This window comes from Erithacus rubecula, assembly GCF_903797595.1.
Source record: "Erithacus rubecula genome assembly, chromosome: 10".
NCBI classification, from domain to species: Eukaryota; Metazoa; Chordata; class Aves; order Passeriformes; family Muscicapidae; genus Erithacus; species Erithacus rubecula.
In genome coordinates, this window is record NC_136662.1 from 25756151 (window position 1) to 25775803 (window position 19653).

Genomic DNA, 19653 nt, shown 5'->3' on the forward strand with positions numbered 1-19653 from the left:
CCAAGGCTGCCTTCTCTCATGCTGTACACACCAGAGTATTTCCAGTTCACACAATAAAAACAACTTTTTATGCTGGCTGAAGTAGAAGGTAGTTCCTGGCACTTTTGAGTCTTGATCACAGCGTGGTAGAGTAGCAGAGAAGTAGCTTTTGAAGTGATTCGTGTTGAAATGCCTTGGTTTTGCATGTGTTGTGAAATTTTTATGAAAGATATAGTGAAATACAGGAAGACAGTGCTTTGTGCACAGAAATGCTAATTTTACTGTGAGAACTGTAGTCTTCTATTTCCCTTGTGATTTCTTTTTTTCCAAGAGAAGTCACATGACTCTTTAATACTTATTTTAATATAGAATACGGCTACATTTACATTTGCTTCAGCTTTAGTTGCATTTCAAAGTCTTCCTACTCAGTCTAAAGCTGAAAAAGCACAAAGTGTTTTTTTTTGTATTTGTTTTCTTGGCTTTTTTCACTTCTGAATTACTAGAGACAAAATATATATTTAAAAATTTGTAGTCCCATTGTCTCTGTAAAAAGACTCCAAAGGCTGGTAGTAGTTTAATGACCTGCTAAACAGCAGTTCAAGGTGGGAATAATTTGTCAAAAAAAAACCCGAGGAAAATTAATCATTACTTTGCTAAAGCCTCTCTGTATTTGGGCTAGCAAAGCAAGTTGGGATCCTGAGAGCTGTCAGCCTCTCGTTCCCCTCCGTGCCCCTGTTCTGGAAGGTGTTTTTGGCCAAGTGCTGGTTAAGCTTTTACCATGTGGGTTACAAAATCAACTGGCTGCTCAGTCCTCGCCGGGGACGCGGCTACTCGGCGAGATTACAAAATTGTGTTTGAAAGCACGAGCACAAAAGAAATAATCCTCTGAGCATTTGCTTCACTGGCTCCATCGCTGTGAAAGGAATGGAAAATCAAGGTGGTGAGATGAGAATGCCAAGGCTGGTTCCTCTCCTGGCACTCTGGAGCGTGGCTTTAACCCTGCTCCATCTCCCTGGATGGTGGGAGTCGTCGGAATCCCAACACTTTCTCTTGGACACGGTGTAACTGAGCCCTGCTAGCTGGAGCTAATCTTTGCTGTGAAAACAAGCTGCTGCCGTGTTAGACAGCAGCAGATGAAGTTTGGAGTCAGAGCCGTGTGGACGTGGTTAAATGGGATAGAAATTGTCAGACAGGTGCAAGTCAGCCTGAGCGTTTCTGCCCGCCGTGGGGGGGAATGCCATGCGGAATCCGCGTTCATATTTCTGTCGCTTGGTAACCCTGACCTCAGGGGTTATCTCAGAGGGGCTCAGAGTGGAATTTTGTTCATTTCCTGAGAGCTCTGCAGAGGCAGCGCCATCCAAAGTGCCCCTTTTTCAGAAATCAAGTTAACAGCAGCAAGCATACTTGTGCTGTGGGAAAGGCTGATAATTTTCCCGGGGAGCTGGGTTTAATTTAACTGTGTTCTCTATAGGGATTGCAAGCGTGAAACGTTCCTATAGTGGCTCGTAGTGCGTGTGACCCGTTTATGTGCTCCAGGGTTATTGAGAAATAACACTTCAAGCCCTGGACAGCAGAACCAGAGGCTGTTCCAAGCTGTCCAGTTGCTGGACTGAATTTGCAGGGGGAGCTTAGTGGGACTGCTGTGTTAACTCTTCTGAGTCCCATTCCTCACTCGCCAGCATATCCACCTCCATGGTGGTTTGGACCAGTTTTCCCTGATGCCCCTTGATGAGTTTGTATTGAAAATTTAGTACCACTTGAGGAAAGGAAAACCATCCTTAAAAAAACCAAGGAGGGGGCAGTCAACCCTACAACAGCTGGCTGACAAGTGGACAGTTTAGGTGGTTGGATATTATTAATGCCCATTATTAAGGTTGAAGGCTTTCCCAAATGAAATAAGGTTGTGGAGAGGGGGTCCCTAAAGGCATGGAAGTGTGCGAGTTTGGGGCAGGAGACAGAACTGGAGGCTGGGAAGAGCTTGTAGCTTCTTGTCTTGTGGATAAGTTCATAACAGGACCCAGCTGATCTGGTTCTGAGAGCTTTATCTGGCAGTTTGGTGCTGTTCAAATGGCAGGCTGTGGTCTCAGTGCTGTGTGGTTCCAAAGTGCCCCCTGCTCCTGCAGAGTTTCTGTAGTTCTCACCCCTCTGGTCACTTTGGAAACAGCCTCTGAGTGAGTGCTGCTTCAGGGCCCTGCGAGGGCAAAAGCAATTGCCAGAGCTGGAGGTTCCACCAGGACAGATTCACTAGAGCTTCCAGTAGACTTGGATAAAAACTGCCTGGCCCTGAGCTGTATCATGCTTAACACCCTTTTTAAAAACACAGTAGTGAAAACCACTCAAGTTACTCTGTAACTCAAGTTTGAGTTACAGAGCATCTCCTTAGAAATTCCAAATTCTTTGCTGAAAGTTGTTAACAGCTCTGGTGTTTTCCACCTACTCCCAAACACTATCCTGCCTGAATTCAGAGTGCCACAACAGTACAGGTTGCAGCAAATTTTGAATTGCTGGTGCTGTTCAGCAAGACAGATGGCCCTGTTTCAGTGCTATGTACCCCTAGAGATAATAAAAAAGAAGGAAAGGATTTGAGACAAAATACTCTGGAAGAAAGCTCAGGAGTAGCTGCTTTGTATTTCAGAGAATGTCAGTCCAGAATTTTGATCAGAAAGTAGTAACTGAGGACACTTAACCCAAAGTATGCAGGTGCTGACATGAATGTCTTTGGAGCTTGCTGAAATTACTGCACACTTTGCTTTGAAAACCTACCTTAAAGAAATTCTGGAAAGATTTGGTTGCCTGATGAACAAATCTGTATTTGATTCCTCTCTCAGTCTGGCTCTCTTGATGCTGCCAGAGATGAAATTAAACTATGTGATAGTGTCTTTGTTTGTGTTCCAGTCCTATAAAATTTTCATTCCCCCGAATAGGCTAATGAAGCTTTGACCTGACATGTATTGTGGCTAGGGGTTTGATGGTTGTTTTCTTTTCTTTTCTTTCAGCTCTGCAGTGTATGGATGACTCCAAGCCATGTGTTAATGAGGGAAAGTGCATTCCATATCAAAATGGTACAGGATATTGCAAGTAAGTTGGTTTCATTTCTAATCAATTTAATTACCCATTTTCTTTCCTTCAGGACCTTAGCCAGAAAGGAAGTGTGAATTTCTAAGATTTTCTTACTGGTTTCTTTCAGCGTAACAGTTTTAGCACAGTTGGTGTTTCTTTATAATGCATTAGTCCTTGTGTGCTAGCTTTTTGTAGTGTGAGAAATCTGGGATTCTTGTTCAGTATTTGGGTTTGGATCTTGACAGTTGGATTTCTTTGCACTAGTCTGGGAGCTGAGGCCAAACCCATCATAAAGGTAAATTCTGTACCTTGTTTCCAGACCCACAAACTGAGTTTAAACTTGCTCTCCATCTTACAGTTCACCTTATTTTATAGAGCTCCAGCCTCAATTTAAATATTTTTGAGATTTTTCAGAACTATTCTGCACTCTGAAGTGTGCCAATTCCCTTCTACTGCTTGAGAACAAGTAATACCCTGAGCTGCTAACACACACTAACATCTCCCCCAACCAAACATTCACATTTATTTGCATCATGTAAATTGATTTTGGTAAATGTTGACACCCATCTTCACTTTGTTGCTGCATGGGAAGCTTAGCAGAATCTTTGGCAAGGTGTGTATTATCTGGAGACTATCACATATATTTAAATGCAGTTCACCTTTCAAACTGCACTACTTAGATTTTTTTTTTTTTTAAATGAAGTGATATTTTGCCAAAAGATGAATCTTCTTGTTTGGCTGAGTTAATTTTCTACGTCTGCAGTAACAAGATTATTTTCTAAAGGTTGTTTACTTCATCAGTTGAAGTTGTATCATTTTCTAGCCTGCTAAGACATTATCTTAGTGCCAGCATTTTTTAAATATTAGTGAATTTTCTCCTGTTGATTTAGCTTGGCTAGCACAGAGCTCTGCACTTCCATCTTCCCTAACCACAACCTTTAGTTCTCTATTAATGTGGTGCATAGAGCTCGATGTTCTTAAATTGCACCTGTGGCACACAAAGGGGAAATCATAATCTAATTTGAGGTTCTCCTCAGATTCAAATCAATACCTGATGTGCAGAAAGGCCACAGAAAAGCAAATATGTAACTTGTTATTCCCTGTAAGTTTCTTTTAACATTTCTAGCTCTTGCTGCTTCCTATTCTTTTCCTTTATGTGCTTTTATATTTATGTCAGCTTAAAGGAGCTGCCCTCCTGAAAAGAAAGCAGAAACTTTTCTGCTTTTCACTTTTATTTTAAGATTAAAAAAATAAATAGATGTCTTTTGTAGGTCTTTCTGATGTGTACTTAATCATGTTAGTCTGGAGCCAAAATATGTAGGTCACAGTAAAGGTAATAAACAAGACTGGTATTGATGTTGGTGTTGCTTTTACCTTCCTCAGGACATTTTCTCCAACTTGCATGTTCCTCTTAACTGTGTCTTAACAGTTGTTTTTTTACAGCCTGAGCTGGTTCATCTGATTAACTTGTGCACTGTTTGTAGTGCACTCCAGATCTTGACGCATTTCCCTCACTACAATGAAAGCTTTGACCACTGTTACATTTTTTCAGCACACATTTATAATAATAATGTTGCCTTCCTCCTTGCTGTGCAAAGTGTCCTTGCAGGTTTTAAACCAACCCCTCCTTCAAGAAACAGCTCAGTTCCTTTGCAGGTGCCGTATTATTTGGAAAGGCTAACAAAGAGCTGTATACAGAGATTAGTAAGTGTCTTTTAGTTCTGGCTCAAGAACACTTTTGGTTTTTTTTTTTTGCAGAAAGGAAGGAACAAAGCAGCAAAACCCACCTCAATTGTGGAGTCTCTACCTTTAGCAAGCTGATTCTTAGCATCCTGTTTTGGTTTTAACTTTTTTTTTTTTTCTTTCCTGCACTATGAGGAACTCTGAATAGGGGAACTTTCTCTCCGGTTTAGTAACCTAAATGACTTTCTGAATTTTTGATGGTTATGAGAGTAGAAATGTTTTGCTCAGGAAAACTGAATTTATTACTAAAGCAAATGGCTTGGCTTCTAAGTCTGCAGGATCTCTCAATGATTAGCAGCATCTCCACCCCTTCCACTTTCTTACAGTTATCAGCAGTTCTTCCTCTGCTGGGCAATAAGTTATTATAACAGGCTCCCTTCCTCTTTCTGTATCTCCTCTTGGCTGAGCTGTTTGTTGTAGTGTGTGGTGGGGCCATCCCATCAGTCTTGCTGTCTCCTAGGTGAGCTGCTGAGGGAGAACCTGCATCAGCAATAACCAAACGTGATAAGATATGAGTAAGCACTGATAACACAGCACCTAGTCTGGGCACTTGGCCCTGCAGTGGATGGCAGCATGTTGCTGGAGCAGCTTCCTTTGTCTGAAAATCCTGCAGCATCTAGTCCATTAAAAGAGAAAGCTGTTTTTCTGCTAAGAAACCTTTATGATGGTGTGTCTGGCATCTGTTCTGGGAGCAGTGGTTGTGTCCCTTGTAAGGAGGCCAGGCTTGGAGCTTTATCAGATTGCTCCTGTGAGTGCCTTTAAGCAGCTCTGTTCCCCTGGTGACGCTGCTGGCCCATGGCTGTCATTCTGTGGCACTGCTCGATAAAGTTACTGACCTCCTCTGACCTTCATTTTATATTTAGAAAATTACGCATTCCTGCGTTTGCGTCTTCCAAACCCAGATTTTTTTTTTTTTTTGGTGTGTGTGAGAGCTCTTTTCTACACTCATTCAGCTGCTCTCATGGTGAGGGTGCAGGCCTTATTCCACAGAATATGTCTGCATGTATCTGCAGCAGCACTGAAGGGGACCTGTTCTTCCAAAGACTTTTCTTGGTCCCGCTTTGACAAAAGGCATGTTCAGTTTGGAGTTTGCCTTTGCTTTGCACTGTGATGGGTGGGGTTTTTTCCCCTCAATCTCCAGGCAGCCTTTTACACGGAGGTGTCACACATGGAGAAGCCTTCTTGTACCAAAGAGAAGCAGGGTGAGAGTTCCTCATTGCTTAATGCTGGTTGTGACCATCACAGCAAAGCAATTCCTTGTCTCCCTCCCTGTGGCTGGATGGCTGGGCAGCAGTAGCAGGAAGAGTCCTGGGACAGTGCTGTGAAGTTGCAGCATTTCTGCAGTTGCAGCAGGCTGGGAGGGAAGGTGTGGGCACAGGGAGCTGTTCCAAGGACAAGCAGAGCAGAGATTTTGGCATGGGTTGCTGCTGTTTCCTGAGTGCAGGGATCTGCAGGTGGGTGCAGGGGTTGGGCAGTGCCTCTGACTGGAATGGGGCAGGGCCCCAGAGCAGAGTCTCTGCAGAGGACTGATTTCCCCATGTTCCATCAGCTGTGGCCTCTCACAGCTTCCCACTCCAGTGGCAGGGAGTAGAAGCAGAAGTGGGAAGGGAGTTGACACAGGGGTACTGCAAGGTTAAGGGAGGAAACTGGGCATTGCTACTTCTTGTGCTTGGCAGGCTTTGGCAGCTGAATTTTTGACCTTAGGACTGTTTCAATTTGTGTATCCAGAAGGGATAGCTGTACCTCTGTGGAACTCAAGTAGTGCTTTAACACTAAGGTCTTCTGTTAGTCCTGATGGTGTAAAAAAGCTCAGAGCTGTGCTTAGTCAAATGGAGTGCCAAAAGGACAGTGTCCTTCAGCACATCTTTCATGCCCCAAGCTGCCAGGGTTTGTACAGCTCTGCCTCTGCAGTGAGCAGTACTTCTCTCACTCTGTGCTGAAGTTTGTGCACCTTTTACATAGTACCATACAGTTTCTGTATCTTATTTGTAGACTGGACACAGCAGGACCTGCAAAAATGGTAAAATCAAACCAGCAATGGCATGGCAGTAAGGGGCTTCTATCCTAATTCTAGCTGCCAGTAACTTCAACTCCCGTGCAAGGTTTTTTAACTACCTCTCCTTCAAGATGGATCTTCATAAATAAATTTTAACTTGGATTTAAGAGGACTTCTGGGGCTGGGGGCAAGATCCGAGGCTGCAGAACTGCTTCTGAGGCCAGAGCTGATATCTGCTTAGGATCTGTCTCGAGAGACTAATCACTCCTAGGCTGGTGAATGGGGAATACCCACAGGAGACCTTGTAGCAGGATGAGGTCTGAGAGTTTTCCAGAAGAGGCTAAATGCAGAAGTTGAGAAGTTGTCCCTTTCTGAGAATGGTCTGCCCTTTTCTGTTTCCTTCCGTCTCCTTTCAGAAGTTAAAGGAGCCCCTTGAGACCAGGGCAGAGGAAAAAGGGGAGAGTACATGCACTGCTAGCTTAGATTCTGGGAACAGAGCAGTGGCTTTCAGTCAGAAGCTTTTATTGCGAGTTACCTGCGTGCACCGAAAGCTCTTCAGAGCTCTGATGGACCAAAAAAAAGCTGAGCTAAAGCTTGTGTGCTGCACTGTGGAGTGGCTCTGTGCAGAGGCACTTTCTGTGGGCTGGGAACAATAGCTGTGTGCTGCTTTAAAGGCAGGGCAGAGAGGCTGTCCCATCCCAAGTATGACGCATAAATGGGCGCCTTGAGACATGGGAAGGAGCGTTTGCGAAGCGAACCAGAGAATCCTGTTCTCCCTCCTGAGAAGGAGGTGTAGGTGTGGGAGTCAGAACCCAGGAGCCAGAGGGAAGTCTGGTTAAAATCTCTAACAAAATAGCTGGGACCCTTCTCACGTTAGTCATCAGAGGGAATTTTTTCCCTCTTTTCATTGAGGCGTCTTGCAATCAAAGTGGAGGGAGTGTTGGGTTGGAGGGGGGAGAAGCGGGACGACGAGGAAATTCTTCCCTCGGCTTTTTAAATGGAAACCATCTGCTTTCTTCTCTGCATCTCCAGATGATATCATGGGCCTGAGGAGAAAACTCCCATGGAAATCAAACATCTGGAAGTCTGGTTAAAGTTGTCTATAAGGTGCATTTGAAGAGAGTGTCTTATGAGCGTGCCCAGGCAAATATAGTATACAGCAGATGAGGAAGTTTTTCCAAAAGACCAGACATATTTTCCAGAAGTCTATTGAAAGCAAGAGAGAACTAAGTTTTGGAAGGTAACTTTGATGTAGTTTTGTGGCAGAAATGCACAGCTTTTGTGAGTCCTCTGCTTTGATTTGCAGCATTAGGTTGTTAGAGTGAATGCAGCTCTCTGGATTTGTGGATACTTCAGATTTGGATAAATACCTTCATTTTGTTTCTACGTCTCCTGTTTAGTTCCATGAGAGCCTGAGCAAAGGCAAATGCAGGCTAGAGCTGAAAAGGAGGAGGGGGAAAAAAAAAAAAGGCTGAGCTCTAAAGTATTTGTGCTGGAAAGTAGCCCAGAGAGAGTAAAGGAGAAGCTTTAATTAGAAGCAGCTGCATAGCTGATGCAGCCCACAGGACATTTTCCCATTTCAAACTCTCTAGCTTTCTGAAATCATGATTTGAATTAAGTTGTATGTGAAATTTGTTCTTAAAAGATTAAATTCCTGTTGAAGTAAGTTAAGAGACCTCATGTGCTTCCAGAAAGTGCCAGAACAAACTTCATCTTCCTGTTTCTTTTTCTCAGTGTTAGATGGAAAACTGAGGAGAAACAGTGGCTTTTATTTGGAAAAGATTTGGTTTCCTGTTCTGAGCATGTCATTTGGAGCTGACACAAACTGCTACAATTTTAAGCTGCTCTGTAGACAAGTGGGTTTTTTTTTTCCCCTCTCCTAAAGAAAACTTGAAAGAGTAGGTTGGGATGTGACCAGAGCAGGGTTGGTGGGAAGCTGGAGCTGCTGTTGTGTTTAATCATATCCTTTAAAGAAGTCTGGACTCAGACTGCGTGTTTTCAGTGTTTGCCTCTATTTTTAGAGAAACAATGTGGTGCCCAACATGAATCAGGAGCAAATATTTGCAGTTTTCTCCACACCAGCATTTAGAACTAAATTACTAGTGTTTGTGCCTAGAAACACAGTTGATGGCAGGAGACGTGATTGAAAATCTGGACTGTAGGTTTTTTGTCCTTTAACATTCAAAAAAGGATTGCACTGAATTGCTGGAGGGCAAAATTGCCTAACTCTGTGACCAAGCACTTCTCCAGGAGGAGAACAAAATGGTGGGTACAAGGGCCATGGATACCTGACCCAGCATCTTTCCACAGGCAGGCATGTTCCTTCTTCCAAACAAAAAGAGCTAAAGTTAAAAGAGGTTTTGCTGTTCCCTGTTGGGAGTGCTGCCTCGTGTTGTTCTGATTAGCCTCAGAAGATACCAGAACAAGCCTGGTCTTGGAGTGCTCTTCAACTTTGTACCAGAACATTTGTGTACAAAATGCTGGGCTGTTTGTGGGTGCTGGTTGTCTCAGAGCACAAAGCTCAGCTTTCTTTTTAATTCATACCAGCAATACTCTTAATCAGTGTTTAGGCTCTCTTCTCCCTCTTGTCTGGGGGCAGCAGTTAAATGCACCTTCCAGTGTTCCTGAGCGTTAGGGATTGGAGAAAAGATGTATTTTGGGTGTTTATTTACTTGTGAACAAAACATGAAATGTTCCTGTAGACTTTCTGCTTTGCTTTTAAGCCTTTCAATGGAAAAGCACTTCAGCTCATGCTGCCCCACATGCTTGGGCTGTTACACTGAGGATGGCACAGGAGGCAGAGGATGTTCTGCATTGCTATTGTCTCAGGATTTGCTTTCTGTAACTTTATTAATCCTGCCTTGCCCTGCAAAATCTCTCCCTTTCATGTTTGTTCTTGGGTATGAAGTTGAAAGTATTAAGGTATGGTGAAAGGAGCCTAATTTGGGTGTGGGCAATGGTAAATTACAATTATGCACATATGACTTTCCTGCTTTAGACAGATGGCTAAAGCTAGTTAATAAATTCTAACATGAGAAAAAACAGTTGTGGTCATCTAGTAATGACCCCTTGCATAACTTGGATAATAACCTCTCTGAATAGCTTTGTTTGAACTAGCGTGCATAGTCTCCCTGAAACAGCCAATCCTGGTGTTCTTTTAAACAAGCATGAGTGATGGAGAAATTCCACTACAACCTTAAATGCCTTGTTCCAGTTGTTTCTCTCTGCTGCTGAGAGACTGTGTATGCCTGTGTCTAAAAATAAAGATACTCCCATATTTCTTATTTAAATGCATCTAGCTTGAAGTTTTAAATGCTCAGTTCTGTTATCCCAGATCTTCTAGGCTGGGAATTATTGTTAAATCCGTGTTTCACAGTGGACACTTGCAGCTTTTGATTAATTGTCTTGTTCCCTTTTCTCTTTGCTAAGTAGACTGAGCCACCTGAGCTTTTCATTCTGGCCAGAGTTTTCTAGTCATCATTACTGTTGGTTTCTTTGAATTCATTTGAGCTCTTCCCTCTTAAAGAGCAAACATCAGAACTGATGTAGTGGCTGTACCAAGCATTTATCAGGTGTAGCATAATCTCATTTATTATTATTGATATTTGCCATTTGTAGGTGTAAAATGCTCCTGGCCAAACTACCACACTAGGAATTCCCATTTATCTGGCTGTTTGGGATCCCCAGATCAAGTATGTTGTTCCCAGCTCAGTTTCCTGTTTTAGGGGGGATGCCCTGTGAGTTTTGTTTCTAGATGTATGATTTTGCAGTGCTAAAGTGCATTTTGGGAGCTGACTGCTTTGTTAAGCATGTTACTACTCCCTGTCAAGAACTTGTCTTCTCTTCTGCCTACATATTTGACCAACATTGATGTTTTCCATTGTTAATAATCAATAGATGTATTGAATAGCACAGGAACAAAGCAGATTCCTGTAGGATTCTGTTTAAAACACAACTTCATGTCCATTCTTTGATTTTTTTTCAACTGATCTTTAGAGCCTGTCTGGTTAGTTGTGGGATTTTGTTGTGATGGGATTTGGTTTTTTTTGGTGGTGGTAGTGGTTGTTGTGTGGTTTTGCTTTTTCCCCCCTCCAATCTACCATACACTTTTAAGTGCATGAGGAAAGAAGGTTCTTTACTGTTACATTCCTGCTTGAGGACTAGACACTTTGTGTATTTATTGCAGTTGGAATCTCCTCCTTTCAGATATGAGTAACTCATTGATTTAATAATTGTTTCTTTCTTAATCAAAGCATATCTTCTGTTCACCTCTGGGTTTTTACAGTGAAATGTGTTCTCTTGGATTACTCACCAGCTGTAGCAGGCAGCTGTGCACTACAGAAAGAGCTGCAAGGGGACAGTCCTGTGTCTTAGGTGTTATTTTTATCCAGTTTGTACCCTTGCAGCTTTCTGCTACCTGAGAGCAGCAAATGGAACTGGGGTGGGGGCACAGAGGTAGGCTTTACTTGCCTGGATCCTCTGCCTCTGGAAGTTAAATGGTAAATCTGCAGTACAAAGGCCAGTTAAAAGATGGATTACAGCTGACAAGCGTAGTCAGGCTGTATTGACATAAGTTTAGGTTAGAGAGAAGTAACTGCAATTATTCTGCAGTTGGAGATCTTTGTATAAAACACTGCCCTGGCTGCAGATAGTGTGTGTGTACTCATTTTTCTGTGGGAGACAGAGGAACAATGACCTTGTCGTTAGGGTGCTCGCCAGGGGCGTGGGAGACCTGACTGCAGTGCTTGTGTTGCTATTTGAGTGCAGGCTGCAGCCAGTCCCAGTCCCAGATGCACTTATCAGCCTGAGGATAACAGGGTATTCCTGTCTCACGGGAGCCCTTGTGCAGAAAGATCTGCTGCAGATCTCCCCAGACAATGTACAATGTTTATAAATATTCCTGGAAGATGGATAATACCTGGTGTTAATGCCTTATTAAACTGCTTGGTTTTCTTTTAAAAAAGGGTGATTGTCAGAATTGGGGTAGGTGCAAGGAGTTGTTCTTTAACACTTAGGCTTTTTCTGAAGTTTTGAAGGGAAGTGCAAAAATACAGCTCTGATTGAGTGTGGTATTTATTTTGCAACGAGCGATTTCACCATTTGCACTTAAGTTTACAGTGGTATCGTTTGGAACAGTCCCACAGGAAGTCCCTGTTACATGTGTGACGTCAGCCTTTAGGTTTGTGAGTGTCACCATCACTTATGGCAAACTTTAGGGCTTTTGGTGGTCTTGGGACTTCGTTCTTGGGGTCTTCCCAGAGCAGCAGGACCTCAGGTGGGACTGCTGCAATTCGCTTCTTGTCTCTTGCAGGTGTCGAGAAGGATTTCTTGGAGACTACTGTCAGTACAGAAACCCCTGTGAAAGCAACACCTGCAAGAACGGGGGAACCTGTGAAGCTGCATCCCTGAAAGGAAAACCAACCTGCAAGTGTGCTCCAGGATTCACAGGGGAGGAGTGCCAGTACTCAGAATCTCACCTCTGCTACGTGTCCCAGCCCTGCCTGAATGGGGGCACTTGTCACCCCCATGGCCAGGATGCCTATGAGTGTGTCTGTCTTCCAGGTTTCACAGGTGGGCTTCTGCATTTGTGCTTCCAGACCCTCTCCTCTGGGAACAGCTTCACCCTGGAATGTTCTGGGGCAGTTGTAATATGCTCTCAAATTTTCTAGCTCCAGCACAGGAAATGAGAGGAAGTCTAAATGACTTCATGACCAAAAAAAGCAAAGGGGAATAGGGAATCAGACTCCCTACCCTTTACACGTAAGCAGAAAAATATTTGGATCTTGTGGGGTTGTCCACATGGGAAAACTGAATGCAGAAACTACTCTGGAGTGGCTTACACTTTGAATTCAGAGTCTAGTTTTTGGGTGGGGGGTGGGGAAAACAAGCAAATTTGGCCAGCAGAATATTTCTATGGGAAAAAAATATTTTGATGAGGGAGCTCGGAAATTTATTCCTTTCATTCTTGAATGCAAGGTAGAAGAAGAGTGATTGTCAGTGTGTGTAGTATGACTTCAGATCATTTTTATAAATCACAATGTTCTCTATCTTGCTGCAATCCAGTAAATGACTATACAGTGTAACCACAAATTCATTTCCATTTCAGCTATAATTCGGTAAAATGCAGACATCAGTTTTCCTGTAGCAGCGCAAAGATTTAGTTCAGTAAAAATTTTCAGGCAGAGATTTCCCCACAGAAATAAAATTGTTCAATTTATTATTTTGTTCATCTGTCTTGGTTTCCTAAAGGAAAAGAATGCCAGTGGATCGATGCCTGCACATCTCAACCTTGTGCCAACGGGAGTACATGCACAGTGTCTGGAAATAAATTCTCCTGCTCCTGCCTGGCTGGCTACACGGGCCAGAAGTGTGAGATAGATGTGAACGAGTGTGCCACGGCAGGCCTGTGCCAGCACGGTGGCACCTGTGTCAACCTGCCCGGCTCCTACCGGTGCCAGTGCAAGCCGGGCTACACGGGGCACCGCTGCGAGAGCGTCTACGTGCCCTGCTCCCCGTCCCCCTGCATGAACGGGGGCACCTGCCACCAGACCAGCGACTTCACCTTCGAGTGCAACTGCCTGCCAGGTAATGCCCCACAGATGGGCTTGCCACTGGCTCTCTTCTGCCAGGGCATTGCTCTTGGGGTTCTGTAGGGTGTGTGCGCTGCCAGGTGGGAGGGAGCAGTCTCAGCTAGCTGGGAGGATGTTAACATCTGTGGGGAGTTAATTTCTGAGTGGAAGGGAACAATCTCAGCAAGTGGGGAGCTCTATGGGGTGTTAATTCCTGAGTGGAAGGGGGAGGAGTCTCAGCAAGCTGAGGAGTTCTGTAAGATGTTAATTTCGAGTGCTGGGATTTCGTGGTATGGAAAGGAAGGAGAAAGGGTCAGAAAGGACAAATGTCTTTGGAGCCCAGTTAGTCAGAGAATCAAATAGGTAAAAATTGCGAGGTAGATTCAAGATTAGGGTGGTATCTCGTAATGCCCATCTGGAATGTGAATTTTTACTAACATAAACATCTACAAATATATAGTTTGTATCAATAAAGACCTCAGTTAACTTCAGTGTTTGAAGAATGAGCACTTTCCTTCTCCATCTGTAACCCTAAGACACACTAAGTTCTTTTTTTTTTTCCTTCTCCAGTTCTTCTAAACCTAACAAGATATCAGTTCCAACTTGCCACACCCTTTTTGTCTGCAGATGAATTTTGATTGCTTGTTTTCTGATGCTGTTAGCTCTTCTGAGTTCATGCCCAGCAGGGGTGACTTGCTCAGGGCCAGGGACTGCCCTGGTTTTGTGTCACCTCTACAAGTGTCACCTGGTTGTGATGTTGGTCTCATCCTGTCCTCCTCCCTCCACTTGTCAGCCTTGACCACAGGGCCCTACTAGTTGTCTTTGCATATTTAGGGTATTTTTAGGCTGTTTTTTTTTTTTTTTTTTTTAACTGAGTAATTCAACTCCATGGGAAACTGACTGTTTGGAAATGCTTTTGACTAGACTTCCTACTTGAGTGTATTGCAGTTTGGCACACACAGACTCGGTGTGTGGTAATCTAGAAAAGTAAACTCTCTTCCCTTAAGCATGTCTCTGGCATTATTTATGTGAAAGATATAGCTGCCCTGTGCTGTTTGGGATGAATATAGAGTGGCTGTGTTCTCATGAGGATCATCTGGAGTCACAGGTCTGCGTGGAAGGGGCGTTTAGAACTTGTGAAAACTGTTCTGTTTTTGGAGACATTTGTCTTGAGGTGATCTTAAATGTACATTGCCAACCTTAGTGTCTGCACAACTTTCTGGGTTGTCTGAACAAGCATGTGACTTTGAAGAATTTAGCAAAGTCAATCTTAAAGTAGAAGGATGGGTCATCTTTATTTTTGAAAGCAATTATTCTAACCACGTTTGAAGGGAGAGTGCTTTGAAAGAGTCTTTGAAAATGCACTATCTTAACTAACCATTGCCCTGGAGGAATTATCTACTTTGCATTTTTTTTAAAAATGAAATTATAAACCAAGTATCTCTGGATTAACAGTCTTGTCCAGAAATTCAGAATTTCCTTGAAAGTCAGATGTGTTTAGCTAACTCAAGGCCTCTTGCAGGAGCAGCATGGTGGGAGGAAGGCTTGGAAGGACTTGATCCTGTCAAGCTGATGAGACAGTTTGCTCTAGAGATTCTCTTGCAGGAGCACGAGACTGAGTAGGAGCAGATTTTCCCTTAGACAAGTGTGTGGGCTGGCTGAAATACAGTCAGGAAATGGAAATGAGATTACTATAGTAACAGTTACACACCTACACTCCTCACACGTTTTGGATTGTTAGCTGTCTTTTTTGACTCGCTACATGCTGTGTATAGTGGGGGTGAGTTAATGTGGCTCTGAGAGCCTTTGCTTTTCTATTTCCTGTATTTGTTTAGGTTGGCCAGGCTGTTTTGCTAGCTTGATTTTTAAAAACCAGTTGAAAAACAGCATAAAAGGGAGCTGTTGGAGAGGCCCAAATGCTTACATTAAACTCTCTGATAAAGGCAGGGCACCCAGCCATTTCTTTCCCCCCTTAGCACAGAGCATGCAGAGCAAAATTTCTGAAGTGTTGGAAAAGGTTCTGTCTGGGAAGGAAAGGTCAGCAGAAAGAGAAGAGAAATGGTGGCCCTGTCACGCCTAGGGAGGATGTGAACAAGGCCTGCTCCTCTGGAAGACAGTGCCAAGATTTTGGATGAGAAATTCCACTTCAGACTCCCTCTCTGAATTGGAGCAATGCCGATGATACTGTGACTATAAATGGAATTGCTCTGGCCCTTCTGGGCTGCCTTAAGATGCTGCCATCACTGAGTGTTACAGCCACAGAGGCTGCAAGCAGCTACATCTCAAACTGCTGGAGTGGTTTTTGATAGGATTTTGCATCTTGTGACCTGTAAAAGTACTTTGAAGAAACTGTGCCCAAGCAGCAGTTTAGGCAGAATTAAGCTACTACTGCACTGGCCTTGAAATGGGTTCTTGTTTCCTGTAGATGTTTCCTTCTTAGCTTTTCAGTGAGTTTAATCTATTTGTAGGTACAGATAGGTGAGAATGAGAGCTTGAAAAAGCAGGAAAAACCTATAACCAGGAGTTGTCACAGGAGCTTTTTCTGCTGTCACACAAGTACTGTTTATGTACAGCGTAGTCCAGCTGCTGTTTGAAATTCCCAGGTTCACATGTCACTTGTGGATGTACACAAACAAATCCTGCATTAGGTAATCCATGAAGTCATGTGTGTTAAGTCAGCATTTGGTGGCAAGCATCAAGTGAAGTTATATATGTGTATATATGAACACTATTGGTATTGCATCTATCTGGAAGGTAGCCTCATTTTTTTATCTATCTAGCTTAATCATTTTTCCTCTGGGCTTTGTTGATTTAGGTAGGAGCAGGATTGTAGACAAGTGAGCATGTTAGGTCAATCATAACAGTGTAGTAGTGAACAAAAATATTTCCTTGAAGGAGACATAACCTGAAGCATTAGCAACTCCTTTGAATATAAGAATGAGCTCGTAGTTATAAATATTTGACAAAAAAGGACTTCATTTGGCAACTAACCTTTAATGGAATGTTAAACAAGTCAATAGAGGAAGTTCTTAGCTGGGAAAGTGATTATTCATTGTTATCCATCAAAATAATTACCCATTAACTAAGATAAGGACCCTAGGGAACTCCAAGGGCTTGTTCAGGAAACGATCTGTCAGGCTGGAGCGAGCTGTTTGTGAGGAGCTGGAGCTCTTCCTGGGAAGGGGAAGTCACCTCGTGCAGTGCCACCAGTGGGGACTGGCACACATGGGCAGTCCCTGCCTGCTGGGCTTTGGGCATGAGCACCTTCCCCTGAGCACATCTGCAGCCTTGGTTCCAGCTGAGGTGGGTTCCCCTCTGCTCCATATGCTGCCTCAACTAGCCCAGCTTAGTTTTATCTCTCTGCATCTCTGATTTCCTGTCAGCAGGCCCTAGGTCTGGCTATAACACAACATTTTCCAGGCATAATTTCCTGTCCCCAGTAGAAACTGGCCCTGAAACTGGCCCAGAAAGTCTGAGGTGTAATTTATAGGTTGCAATAAGGCTAAAGAGATTTGAAGGGAATTGGATCGGATGCTCTGCAGTGGGGTGGAGACTTCAGATGACATAGGAATAAAGTTATCTGCTTGTGTCACTGTGTGTGCTAAGGGAAGAACAACATGCTGTTAGCAGTGGGAACACTTTTCCCCTTGAGGTTCTCATTCCTCAGTTTGATGTGCTTTGAGATACAGAGCAAAAGTCAGGATATGCATTGCAAAGTGCTCTCGTGCAGGGAGAAAACACAGGACAACATGTGAGTCCCAGCACAGGGGGGAGCAGGAAACAGTGTCAGGTGTCCAAATACATCAAAACAGTGAACTCTGTGGCTTTCTGGAAGAGAGTCAGGTTATATAACTACAAAATTAGATGCTGGGACCCAGCTAGAGAAAAGCTCACATATCCAGAGCAGCGCTTTGGTAGTGTAACTGGTTAAGATGTGAAAATATAAAATGGCTTGGTGAGATTTTAGTAGTGGGGTGACTTCCATGCTTTATTCTGGAAGTATTTGTGCCACTTCAAATTTGTATGAAGTACAGTGAGAGAGTTTAAATGCCTGTTGTCAGAAATTTGTTTACTAGAAAGTAGGGCTGGTCTCCATATTATCCAAACTGAAGAGATAAGTACTTAAACCTTTTGTCTTTGTGGTTGTGGGTGTATTTCCATGCTGATCACGTGCAATATGTGGTCAGTGGGATGATTCCTCCCAAGCTGAAACACAAGCTGATAGGACACCCCTGTGTTTTACAGCTGAGCCTTTGCTCAGGCTTGGTAGCTTTGTACAGTTCTAAATGTAAGGATCTAGAGCCAATTGTTTTCTCTGGTAGTTCCTCAGCAGCTTTTGCCAGGAGGGTGATGCTGTAATGATTAGGACTCTGGCTAAGCATGCTGTATTTCCTCCTTTTTTTAAGCCTACTGCCATGAAATTTCTAGGATCTTGGGTGGAGGCTGGAAGGGCTTTGAAGAGAGAGAGTAATATTGAAGGTCTTGTAGTCTGGGTTTGGTTGATTTGTTTCTGTATTTTGTTTTGTAATGTTTAGTCTATTGTTTCTTGCTGATGCTAATGCACTTGGTAGAGCTTGGCACTGGAGAAGTTCAAGAGATGGGAATGCACATGAATCACCTCAAGTCTCTTGAGAGCAGCAGTAGTCTGGAGAAGCTGGCTCAGAGCTTTATAGTCTCTGTCTCATCTGCCACACAGCACGATCTGTGTAAGACCAGATGTCACTCAGAGGGTCTGTGTGACTTGACACAGATGTTATGGAAGATCTGGAACAGGGCATCAAAAGTAAAGGGGTTAAAGCATGATTTTGGATGAGAGAACTGTGTCATGGTACTATTACATTCCAAAGCAGTGAAGAGGCAGAGCTGGTGTTTTAAATTAACATATGTGCTCTGGAATCATTTACTTCATCCACATTAGCATGCATTCCACTTGTGCTTTGATAAATAGCTCTCTCATCCAGCAGAAATGGCAGGTTTGTTTAATGAAGCATGAAATAAATCAGCAGGGGAAATCAAGGGGAAGACACATCATTGACAGCTCCCTTCCCTAATGTCCCCACTTCTCCTCCTTTGAAAAGGAGAGGGAGCTCTAGCAAGAATATTTTGTCAGTGTGTTCATTAGGAGGCTGCATTTTCAATGAGGAAAGGGTATCTGATTTCTTCTGCTTTTCAGGCAGGGCTTAGTATGTAAGCATCACTTGGGTGGTGGGTGATCTGTTGATTGATTGACTTGTCTAACACTGAAGAGAGCCAGATCAGGACTTGGAGAAGCTCCTTTTCAAAGCATGAAAGACTTTTCTTTGGCGTATCCAAGGCAGACTGTGCTGAGGTATCCATGAAGTGAACGCCAGCACTTTTTTTGCCATGGGAAAAACTCATCCTGGCGGATGCTTGGTGGGCAGTGACGAGTTTATCTCATGGTAAAGCAAATGTCTTGGTCTTCACTTTGTTTGCTTTGAATGACAGTGCTCCTTAGCCACTTGAAGAGAAACTCCTCATGTGTTTTGGGGTGTGAAACAAGCTGACCATCTACCCATGGTGGAAGTGTTTTAACTGTGTCACCTGACAAATGCACTCAGCTAGGTGGGGATTCATCAGGATTTGGTGAACAGTGCAATTGTTCAAGGGAAAAAAGGAGGGAGAGCTGCTTCTAAAGAGGTGGGAAGCCCATTTCAGCCTGCTGTCATCTCTGCTCTGTGCAGGTTTCGAGGGGACCGTCTGTGGACACAACGTGGACGACTGCCCGAACCACAAGTGCCTGAACGGGGGTGTTTGTGTGGATGGGGTGAACACCTACAACTGCCGCTGCCCTCCCCAGTGGACAGGTATGTGCTGGGGGCCACCAGCACTGGGCTGCTGGCCTGACCCCTGCTCGTGGCTGCAGACATGGGGAGATGCCAGTACAACCCTTAAAAGAAAAGCTGTCGGCATCAAAACCACCTCACCAAAGGATGTTTTCCCCATGAGTTGCACTTCTCATGTGGATATGCTTTGTAAATGGATAAATGTTTTCCAAAAGCACAAAATGTGGCTTTGGTGTTACAGATGTGGGTGTTTGCAAAATGTAGAGCTGTTTCTAAGATGGGATGGTGATCATGTTGATTATAGTAATGCTGCTGAGAAACAGGGTAAATCTGAAAGGTAGGGGGAAAAGGAGGGAAGAGAAGTACATGTATGGGAAGCTTATGGTTTTGCTACTCTTATTTTCTTGCTTGACTTATTTTTATCTAGAATTCTCTGATTAGCAAAGTTACTTTTGCTTCATAAATGAGTCGGTTTTTACTCTGAGTCTGAAGGGGGAAAAAA

The 19653-nt window shown here is 43.6% G+C and overlaps 1 protein-coding gene across 1 annotated transcript in view; it reads left to right on the forward strand.

Moving 5' to 3' along the window:
- The window catches only part of NOTCH2 (notch receptor 2), a gene marked incomplete at its 5' end in the record, with an annotated part of 177680 nt that overhangs the window by 99219 nt on the left and 58808 nt on the right, over positions 1-19653 (forward strand). Inside the window, 4 exons of the mRNA XM_079314138.1 lie at positions 2976-3057; positions 12090-12349; positions 13028-13363; positions 19050-19172. Coding sequence (XP_079170264.1) covers positions 2976-3057; positions 12090-12349; positions 13028-13363; positions 19050-19172 — 801 coding nt within the window. The remainder of the gene's footprint in view (positions 1-2975; positions 3058-12089; positions 12350-13027; positions 13364-19049; positions 19173-19653) is intronic.